At 35.9% G+C, this 11063-nt stretch overlaps 2 protein-coding genes across 3 annotated transcripts; both read left to right on the forward strand.

Annotated features, from left to right (window-relative positions):
• Window positions 1–1625: 1625 nt before the first annotated feature.
• On the forward strand, window positions 1626–5769 carry LOC144555484 (exonuclease DPD1, chloroplastic/mitochondrial-like). 2 transcript variants are annotated; one of them, XM_078303828.1, is made up of 4 exons: window positions 1626–2051; window positions 4123–4701; window positions 4983–5185; window positions 5378–5769. In XM_078303828.1, the coding sequence occupies exons 2-4, from the start codon at window positions 4214–4216 to the stop codon at window positions 5581–5583; spliced, it is 897 nt and encodes a 298-aa protein (XP_078159954.1). In that variant the 5' UTR covers window positions 1626–2051; window positions 4123–4213; the 3' UTR covers window positions 5584–5769. The 2 variants fall into 2 exon arrangements, with proteins under 2 accessions (XP_078159954.1, XP_078159953.1); XM_078303827.1 differs by having other exon boundaries at window positions 1674–2163.
• A 2726-nt stretch (window positions 5770–8495) lies between these two features.
• Window positions 8496–10554, forward strand: LOC144555854 (zinc finger CCCH domain-containing protein 15-like). The gene is made up of 3 exons (XM_078304286.1): window positions 8496–8605; window positions 8994–9486; window positions 9821–10554. Exons 2-3 carry the CDS (start codon window positions 9007–9009, stop codon window positions 10091–10093), a joined length of 753 nt encoding a protein of 250 aa, XP_078160412.1. The 5' UTR covers window positions 8496–8605; window positions 8994–9006; the 3' UTR covers window positions 10094–10554.
• The last annotated feature ends 509 nt before the right edge of the window (window positions 10555–11063 follow it).

The raw sequence follows: 11063 nt of genomic DNA on the forward strand, positions 1-11063 counted from the left end.
AAAATACATAGAATTCAATCTTATTTTATCATATAAATTAATCTTACTTGTCATTGATTGCCTCCAATGTCTTATAACTAGAACAGATGATCGATGTTAGAAGGAATAATAATAATGTCAAAAGAGCCAACTATCTTTTCCTCTCTGTATCTAAACTAAAATCAATATATTTTAAGCATAATTTCCTTTATTTTACCTATGGAACTATTGTTTGGTTTTATATTGAGATAAATAATATGAATTAGCTATCACATATACTTTGCCGCTTAACTATAGCTCACACAAATGTAAACAGCATGGTCATTCGAAATGTAGGTTAAAAAACAAGAAAACCGTGCCTGTTAAATGGAAAAACAAAAATATTACTAGTTTCAAATGTTAGTATAAATAATATAATTTGACAATTAAAAAAATGCGACAAATATAATAATAATTAAATTATAGTGTATGATAAGAAACAATAATAATATATACAAAGTATGAGAATTAGTCTTTGGTCTAGTGACAAAGACACATGATCTCTATATGAGAAGTCATGAGTTCGAAATTCAGATAGAAGAAATCATTTATTATAATAACAAGGATATTAAATAATTGGGTGACTTGACCTTCAACCTTTACTCAAAAAATAATATATACAAGGTCAACCAAGTTGTGAGCAGAATAAAGCAACAAGTATTTATCCAGCGAAATAATACTTATTAACAAACCAATAAAATGAAGTGTATAACTTGAATAATTTAAGGTGAAAATTTTATTAATTTATATTCCTTAGCTATAAAACTGTAATAATAACTAAATAAATTGGACCGTAATATATTTATATTTTAATCCCCTATTAGGCTAATAGTGTTTTCAACTAATAATTAATATGAACATTAAAATTGTTAGGTTGGCAATGGATCTGAGTCTCTTAGAAAAATGAGACAGCTGGATTTGAGATCGGAAATAAATCCGGTCAAAGGAATCAATCAAGATCGTTTATCAACAAAAATATCAAGCAAAGGTGATTCGTTTGATAGTACCAGTTTGATTCATAGTCACAAGATTTGCAAATTAAATCCGAATAATTTGTATTTTTAGTGATGTTGAACCAAATGTTAAATTATTCGGTTGACAGAACTTTGATCTGAATAATTCGCGAATTTTACAATTTTTTTCCGAATTTTACGAATTATTAACAATTTTTCCCCAATTTTTTCTCAGAACATTTTTTTTGCTCTCTTACAGGACTGAGATCTCTGGTCCGGATAATTCATAATCATTCTCGAATTATATCCGAATTATTCCTAAATCACAAATTTTTGACCTCACCAAACCGAACAGGAATAAATAATTTGTCACTATACTGATTTGATTTGATAACACCCCATGTTGCATACCGGGCCTCTGGTACAACGTTACAGAGAATCCAGGATCAATGCTATTCAATGGGAATTCGTATCCTCTGAGATATCTCAAACTTTGCGTGACTTTATGGAAAATGCCAACCGTTTAAATACGTTCTACACGAATCTCAAAGCATACATAATTCTGACCCCCTACATTACCCCCGAATAGGCACCGGACACGTCGGTCACGCAAAAGTTGAGATATCTCAGAGGATAAGCACTCATTCAGTGGGGCAAAGCCCTACGCCAAAGCAACTACAAGTCCTCAAGCAAAGCATATCAGCATATGCTCCCTCTGCCCCTCTCTCCCTCGTAAGCGGAGCGGGTCTAGCGGTTACGGCGCCCGACTCGGACCCGTTACTCCTATCTCCATTAGCGCAAGAATCCTCTCCCTTCCCTTTTATCGGGTTCAGATCGCCTCAGCTACCTTACCTGATCACTAGTTAGAAATCTCAGCCGTTTCTCTCCCTTCTCTGGTATAAATTCTAGAATACCCCCTTTGTTTAGTCCAAATTGCACCTAAAATTAAGAAAATCAAAAGAGAACGGATCACATGCACAACCAATCTCTTTCGAGCGCATATACCTTACTTGGCATTGTCTCCATCCTCGTTATTTTTTGAAGTCATTGGTTGTTCCGTTTCTACCTCTTCCACCCCAGGTACCGTCTCTCTCTTCACTTAACCTCTTTCTTCGAATTGGATTGTCGCATCGCATTTGTGTTAATTGCTTTCGGGGCTTTTTTTTCTGTGACGCATTTTGACGAACATCAGGTGAGCATTTTCGCTGGTTTGATGCATTTTGGCGTTTGTTGGTAGAGTACAAATCTTTGTGGTGGTTACGTGGAATTGGGGATATCCTATTGAGAATCGTAGCTTTTCTTAATTATTTTTAGAGCACCAGTGCATTTTTATGTAGAATTACGGGTATTTTGTGATCATAAATTTATTATTGTATGGGCCACAGTGTTTTCTCGTTGAGCATTATTGTACTTGGTGCCACCGGTGGGTTAGCAAAAGAGACTGGCTCTCGTTACGTATGACCAGTCTTCTGCCTCCTCTTCCACCTCTCGCCTCCGCATCCACCTCGTACACCGAAATCGCGATCTCTCTCCTCTCTGGATAGTTCTTCATTTCTCTCCTCTCATCTCTGTCAATTCAGGTTGTCTCCACCCAGTGCCGCTTTCATCTGTCCCCCGCTTCCTTTGAAGTAGCCAGTCTCTCACCACAACTGCAATTTCCCTCTTTTCTCTGGTTCGTCTGTCCTTTATTCTCTTCTCTTTTCCACCTCTGGTGCGTTAATCTTACTCCAATATTTGTGAAGGTCATTTTCTGTTTTTACGCACAAAAGGTGTTTGACTAAATGTCTCAATGACTTGCTTTCTTCCTCTACTTGCCATGTAAATATTTGAACTCTCTGATCTTTCTAGTTAGTGTTTGTTTGTTTGTGATGGTTTGCTCAAGTTAACCTATGAGCAAGCATAATGGAAAAGCAAGGTAAGGGAAAGCATTGAACCCAACCTGGTCAAAAGCACACACACACACACACACACACCCCCCCCCCCCCCGCCCCCCCCCCGCAACAATTCTATTGCTACTGGTGGAACGAACAGTTGACAAGTTCTGTAATTACAAAAATCATGCTAGGAGTTCTTACCATAATTCTGTCATTTCTGTTTTCAAATTATTGTAAATATTTTTATTGCTTATTGTAATTATACGAATTAATTTCCTATAGGTCACTTATGACTTAATTCTGATTTATGTGATTTAGTGTTGTAAAGTGTAAAGTTTGGTGCTAAATTTGGGTTTGGTTCTTCTATAGTTTGGTGCTGAATAGGTTTAATGCTGTAAACTTTTGTCAGTATCAATCGTGATGAGTCTTCTATATTTTAACTGAATAGGTTTCATTACTCCCCAAGTTCTATAAAATTTGGTGCTTTTATAGTTCTATGTAATTATGAGGTCAAATTATACCTAATAATTTATCAATTTGAATTGTGTAAAAATATGCCTCACCAATTTTATTCCAATCTAACTCCCAGTAATGGTTCACTGTAACTGACTTTTTGCTAACTCTTTTTCATCAGATTGTCAAATTATGCTCTAAGTAATGAAATGCAAATAATATAATATGTTATATGTCATTGGTTAATTATTATACTTTTTTACCAGAGAATTTGTGATCTTAGTAAAAAAAAAATACTTTTTTTCTCTTTACAAGTTATTTATATGATCAATGATTCAATGGTGTTGAGTAACAAATCGAAATATACTTTGGTTCGGTTTTAAACGGTTGATAAGATTAATTCGGTCAGTTCGGTTCTATATTTGAAAACCGAATAAAACTTTGGTTTGTTTATTTTATTTCAGTTTTAACCGAACCGAACCGACGAATACTCCTAGCTGAAACTGTTAAAGAGCAATTGAAAGAGGACTCCTATGTTGGCACTGTTACAAATTTAAGACAACTGAACCTGTTACCTGTGGCTGTTCCAAACTGGTAACAGCAATATAGTTATGCATTGTCCAAGTATCATATCATATAATATCTTTTTTTTGAAAACTTGGTAGTAGCTGCCAAGGTTTGTGAGGGGGAATCGAACTCTCGACCTTTGGGTATAACAACTCTAGGACATTTTCCTGGCCAATTGTGCTACCTCCCCTTTCTCATCATGTCATATAATATCAGTTAAGGTGTTATAACACAGTCATTTCTATCATACATTTCAGGATCCTTAAGTGCATTTTGAAGGAAAGAAAAAAGATACTATATTCAAAGTAGACGGTTCATGTGGGATTCTCCTGACCCACCACATAAAAAATGTCCTTCATCCTTTCCGGAAGTTTACATCCTTTCAGGAACTGCCGCATAAGCCATGCTAACATAAGACTCCTGAGATTCTACTCTGGAAAATGCCTTTCCAACCAATTCAAAATCCGGCCATTAACAACCCGTGCGGAGGTGACACGGAAAAGGTCGCAGAATAGCACACCAGAGAGTATCAAACTTCACATCAACCAGACCGAAATATTAAAGCCCCATATTGAGCCTATTAAGTGCTATCAAGCCCCGTCCAAAGAGAGAAACTTGAAGGCCAAGATTGACCGGCCGGTAACAATTCTGGCATTCGACATAGAGACAACTGGATTTAATACACCAGCAGAGAGGATTGTTGAATTTGCGGCGAGGAATTTAATTGGAGGGAGATATAGCACATTTCAGACCCTGATTGATCCCCAAAAAATAATCAGGAATTCAGATATTCATGGTATAACAAACTCAATGATTAAGCAGGCTGGAGCCCCAAGGTATTCAACTAAAGATAATTTAAAAAGAAAATAACTAGCAGTTATGTGTGTGTTTCCTGAGCATGAGATAAGTGTCAAAGCCCTCAAATCACCAATAATAGCATGCACTGGATTTCAAACTCAGTTTCATACCCTTGCAAAATGTGAAATAACAAAGAATTGTTTTAAAACAAGTATTACTATCCATTTGAATGCATGAAGTGCTATTTATATTCAACTGCCTTAGACTAAAATCCTGTATGCTGAGGTTGTGTTTCTATGACTTGATAAACAAACTTTAGGATGGAGGATGTGATACCGAGACTGTTCGAATGGGTGGAACGGCAAGAACCTGACAAGCCGGTGATATGGTTGGCCCACAATGGCAAGACTTTTGACTTCTCGTTCTTGATAAGAGAAATGAACCGCTGTGGATTTGATGTCCCTGACCGTTGGCGCTTCTTTGACACCCTTACACTTTCGCGTAGATTAGTTGATTCTAATGGTACCTCTTTATGTTCTTTTCTTTTTTTTTCATTTCTTTCATTTTTTAGTTAAGTCTTAAGCATACAGGTCACCAGAAGGGAAATTAATTAGTAGTTTCTTGTATTTTGATTCAGTACCTGGTTGGTACAATAGTGGGACAATACAAATTCCTGTGGTTCATCGATCTTTGACAAATTTCCTCTTTTAACAGGATTGGTACTGAAAAAGCACAAGGTAACAGATTTGTGTGAATTCTTCGGCATTGTTGTAGAGGAAGCTGCGCACACAGCAATGGGAGATGTCAATAGGCTAAGTTATATTTTTCAACATATAACAATTAGACTTAAGTTCACTATCTCAGATGTGATTGAGGAATCATTGACGGCCTCAGATATTAAGTGGAAGCCGAGTAAGTGAACCAACAAGCATTTTAACATCGGTTCCATTATTGAAAGATCAATTATTGGTTCATATTTCTCTTGACCCCCTCCTTTTTTTTATTTTTTTGCCCTTTTTGCTGTATTACTGTTTAATTGGCAAGTTGATTAATTGCCTGTTACAACTGATGCTGTCATTGATAATAATTCTGTGTTGATTCATTTTGTGGTTGCCCGTGTGAATAATAATTTTTACAATTTATTATTCTCAGCTGCTGGCACTGATTTAAAATGAAAATGTAAAGTATGTCTGTTCCAAAGAATTTCAGAATTATGTCCAAGTAATAATTAAAGGGAGCCTGATAATTGTACCCCAGACAAAATTCCCGAGCGTGTCCCCAAGTAGTTTAACAGAAAAAAAAACTTTCAATATTATCTAACTTTCATTTCCAGCGCTAATATTCAAACATTTAAAGCTTTGTTTATAACATTTTACAATGCTACTCGCAAGCATTTAAATCTCTGTCTGCAAGCATTAAAATTCTAAAGCTGTATAGTTTTAACTCCTAACTACTTTTGTTTTCAAGCCAAAAATAAAAAGATTCCTTTCACCCACTTTTTTTTCTGATCATTCTCATTCATTTTCTCGACGATCCGTGATGAATTCTGCAAATCTAAAAATATAAACGTTTTTTATCTGATTTTCTCTTTCAAATGAGATCCATGAAGAATAACTTTCGAGTTATATTTGTGTCGTAATTTTTTTTACCATTTTAAATCTTTGTGACTTTCATTTTTTTTTTTTGCTTCAAAATAATTTAAACCTCTATTTACAAGCATATAAACCTCATGTACAAGCATATAAATCTCATTAATAACACTTTAAATCTTTAGAATAAAACATATAAACCTCATGTACAAAAAATTAAAACCTCAACAATAACATTTCAAAGTATATAAACTTCATATACAAAGAATTAAAACCTCAACAATAACATTTCAAAGCATATAAACCTCAACAATAATACTGCATTTATAAAGCATATAAACCTCATGTACAAAGAATTAAAACTTCAACAATAACATTTCAAAGCATATAAACCTCAACAATAACACTGCATTTACAAAGCATATAAACCTTGTGTACAAAGCCTTGAAAATTTTAATGGTTGTAGACTGAGATTTTAAAACTTGAAAATTTAAAGTCTCATTAGTTTTACTTTAAAATTACTCAAAAGTATTTCTTCATGGATCTTATTTGAAAGATAAAATTGAATATAAAATATTCGTATTTTTAGATACGTACAATTCATCATGGATCATCGGAAAAATAAATTATAATGATCAGAGAAAAAATAAAAAAAAGTGGATGAAAAGAATCTTTTCGTTTTTGGCTTGAAGACAAAAATAGTTAGGAGTTAAAACTATTCAGATTTAGAATTTTAATGCTTTCAGACAGAGGTTTACATGTTTGCGAGTAGCATTGTAAAATGTTATAAACATAGCCTTAAATGTTTGAATATTAGCGCTGGAAATGGAAGTTAGACAACATTGAAAGTTTTTCTATTAAACTACTTGGGGGGACGCGCTCGAGTATGATGGCTCGGGGTACCAGAACATTTCTCTATATATGTGAATTATTTATTATTTAAAGAAAATGATAGAATCGCGATTTAAAAACTTAAAAAAATAATTATTTGTTGTTATTGGTTATACAAATATATAATGTACGTTTTGCATAAGAAAAAAGATCTTACCAACATTATTTCTTTAGTCGCAGTTACTAATAGAAAGAAGGCAAAATACATGCTAATTATATCTACCTTGAATAAATCAATTATTACAGAACAAATGGCAATAATTTTTCAATCAGTATAAATATTTCCAATCAATTATTACATAACAGTTAGTTTAAGATTGGCTGATAATTCCCAACTTTACCGCTTTCACAATCAGTATAAATATTTCCAATTTAAATTAAATTAAATAAACATGATCCATATTTAACCATTATTTGAACTATTTTGAAATTCGCAATAGCATGTATTTAATATACTCTATCAACGGCACTTTTATGAAACTCAATAATTAAAAATTGGCTATTTAAACTAAACAAATGATTTTATTTTTTTTAGTTTTTAAAAAGTTTCATTGTTAATCATTCTTAGGATCTAAATTAACGTATTTATTAGGAATAAGCTTAAAAAATCGGACAAATGGCATATCCAGTAAATATTAGACTTAATAGCTTTCGCAAAAAAAAAAAAAAAAAAAACTTAATAGCATCTTCGGACGTTCTGCTCTGCCATTGACTTGAGTGCGTATTCTCTGAGATATCTCATATTTTGCGTGACCGACGTGTCCGGTGCCTATTTGGGGATAGCGCGGGGACCAGTATTATTTGAGGTTTAAGATTCGTGCAGAATGTATTTGAACGCTTAAGATTCTCTAAAAAGTCAAGCAAAATATGAGATATCTGAGAGGATACGAATTCCATTGACTTGGGAGTTCGGAGCAGCGACAGATCCGCACTTGACAAGTGGACCCCACCGTTTACTGTTGAAAGTATGAGCTGGTAAGCCGGTTTTACGCAAATGAGTAGTACTCTGTACTGTTGACCAGCTTTGTAAATAATTGACCAGATGAGTGGGGCTCGATTTCCCGAAAGTAACTCAAATTTTGAGTTTTCATGTAGACTGTCCGATTAATCTGGCACAAAGATTAAGGGATCCCGTGCATGTTACCTTGGGCCGGATTTACCCGGATTATTATCGTACGGTCAAAATTTGACAATAAATTTTGAGTTACTTTAGGGTATCTAACCCGAGTAGACCTGGTAGGCCATGCTAGTCCAAACTTTTCGGAGATTATTACGGATCTGCCACCGAACCGAAGCGTATAAATATGACTCGCCATTCTTCCTCTGTTTCTCCTCTCCCCTAGCGCCTTTCAGTGCGAAAAGATCACAGAGTCGCGCTGACAAGGTTCGACATCTCTCTATCTCTCTCCCTCCGTAGATTACGATTTCAATCATGCTTCTTGAATTTATTTGGAGATTTCAAGTAAGTCGTACATCCCACTGAATTGTTATTTGATTTCTCTGTTTGTATTGATTAGGAAATTCAGTCTCTCTTCAACTCTCTACCTAGATTTAACCAGATCGCTTTTGTTTCTTTTGATTTCTTCAATTTAGATTATATCACTGCACTTTAAGCTTGATTATAGCTTAAAACTTTCTGATGCTCCACTTCACTTTGATTCCCGTAATGCTTCTCATTTCAATCCTAATTTCTACTTCGTATCAAGAAATTAAGATCAGATGGAGTAAACTGTCAAGTAAATTATTTAGAATCTGATTGGATCTCACTTACTTTACTAAACTCGCTTACACATAAGTACTCTCTACATGCGTGCCTCTTTATTTGTAACTATTTTCGCCTTGAACTACAGGGGTTCATCCCAAATGGACAGCACAAAGATGGAGAGGATCATCGATTCTATCCCTGGTTCAGTTCTTCAGTTACTGACAGGGAATCACAGCTTCGAGTTCAAAAGGCACAGGATGCTACTGGAGATACAACAGAAGGTGAACCTCTACAACGAGACCTTCCACTGCCTCCACAAAACTCTCTCAGATGTGGAGGTTCTTCGCCGGGAGAATATAGATCTGACAGCCGCAAACCTCCAGCTGACATATCTCGCCTCCGAGCGGGAGAAGGTCGCTCCAGGTGCGATGAAATTGAAGCTGAAGGGGAAAGAAAAGGAGGTGAGAGTTGAGAGGTCGGATCTGACGCCTCCATCTGGATCGGACAGTGGAGAAGGAAGTGGAGAGACACGTGCCAATAATCCAAAGAGCATATCGATCCGATCGAGGGGATTTCTGACTGGAGAGACAAACCAGCCTCGCCGCCTTCGCGTGCGCACACCAAATCCAGGACAAGAGGTATGAAACTATGAATGGCTAGGCTTCATCTCTCTCCAGTACTTTTGTAAAATATACCAGATATATATTTCCTTTCTCAGTTTGATTGTTTTGAACACAATTGTATATGGAAAAGACCTCAAGTTCAGTAACTATTTATTGTTCATCGGATGTCGCCACGTTTCACTTATTCCCCCTCATCAATGTTTTGTGGCAAGGGACGTCTCCATTTATTTGTAATGGAGAGAAACATTCAGAATGGATAAAATATTTGACACATATCATTTAGCATAGGTAACAGTCCAGACATCCACCTGATTTGTAATGCACGGATTATATACTTGTTATTAAGCAGGAAGGTGAGGAAGGAGAACTGGAGGTGGAAATGGAGGTCTTCTCCCAGGGAATGGAGAAAACTGAGCTGTGCAACAAGTGGCGTGGGACCGGCGCTGATGGGTGCCCCTACGGGGACCAGTGCCGGTTTGCACACGGCGTGGAGGAGCTGCGGCCTGTGTTACGTCACCCCCGCTACAAGACCCAAGTTTGCCGCATGTTCGGCACTGACACTGGCTGTCCCTATGGCCATAGGTGCCACTTCAGGCATGTGGGGCCCGGTGAGTTCGTTTGATTTGTGTGAGGTGTTACCCAATTATTTTGTTCCAAGAGGATTGTGGCAGTTGTTAAAAAAAGTTACTATGAGTCGGATAGTTTAAAGGGTATACGATATCGTTTTTAGAAATCAATAGGAATAAGTGAATAAGTGCTTCAATAGTTGAGCAGTACATATACTGGATTAGTCCACTTCTTTAATTACAAAGCAGGCACTAACAATTGGAACCACATGTGCTGTTAATTAAATAAAAAAGCTTTGTTAATTAGCCTAGTAGAAAGACTGATTAGTGGGTCCACAATAATACGGCTTTGGGAGACGGATGAGCTCCGAATAGGTCAGCAGTTTTCTTGGTTGGATTAAGGGAGTCCCTGACAGGTGGGGGCGAAAGGGGCGACACTCTCTTCATGAAAAAAAGTCAAAACTCAAAAGGGATCTCATGCCTGTGGATGTTAATTTTGTGTAATATTCTTTCTTTTTTTATGTGAATGTTAATTTTTTGTGAAATAATAGATATTTCGGCTGGTTTGGAAATCACATGATGATGATATCAATTGTATAAGTGTTGGCTTTGGGGAAAGAGAGACCGGCGATAGGTATTCTTATTATAAGAGAATTATATCTGAGTTGATTTTAAAACTATACCTTTTTATTTTTTATTTTTAAAACAAACATTCTCCTACTGGAGTTTCCTGAAAAATGCAACATGTACTGTTATTGCACTGTTAACGCGCCAGAAAATCTAAGTGATGTGTTGAACCAATGATTGGTAATTTAGGGACTGAAAGCACCACTGAATTTTAATTGTTTTGTAAGATTTCTAAATAACCGCTGTGTATCTGCCAATTTGAAAAGTGGAATGATGTGTTTAGGACCAGTATTGAAATAAGAGCCTGATAAGATTATTTTTTAGGGCCTAGTTGTATTGGCACATACGGGCCTAGTGTTAGGTAATTATAACTTGAGAGCCTTTAGCATCAATTGATTC

The sequence above is a fragment of the Carex rostrata genome, chromosome 6, assembly GCF_964058835.1.
Source record: "Carex rostrata chromosome 6, lpCarRost1.2, whole genome shotgun sequence".
NCBI classification, from domain to species: Eukaryota; Viridiplantae; Streptophyta; class Magnoliopsida; order Poales; family Cyperaceae; genus Carex; species Carex rostrata.

Excerpts from the sequence above, each read along its gene's own strand:
- LOC144555484 (XM_078303828.1), top strand. The coding sequence starts at position 4,214 with ATGTCCTTCATCCTTTCCGGAAGTTTACATCCTTTCAGGAACTGCCGC. Across the intron at positions 4,702-4,982 it reads AAGCAGGCTGGAGCCCCAAG|GATGGAGGATGTGATACCGA; the intron begins GTATTCAACTAA and ends AACAAACTTTAG. Across the intron at positions 5,186-5,377 it reads TAGATTAGTTGATTCTAATG|GATTGGTACTGAAAAAGCAC; the intron begins GTACCTCTTTAT and ends CTCTTTTAACAG.
- LOC144555854 (XM_078304286.1), top strand. The coding sequence starts at position 9,007 with ATGGACAGCACAAAGATGGAGAGGATCATCGATTCTATCCCTGGTTCA. Across the intron at positions 9,487-9,820 it reads CACCAAATCCAGGACAAGAG|GAAGGTGAGGAAGGAGAACT; the intron begins GTATGAAACTAT and ends GTTATTAAGCAG.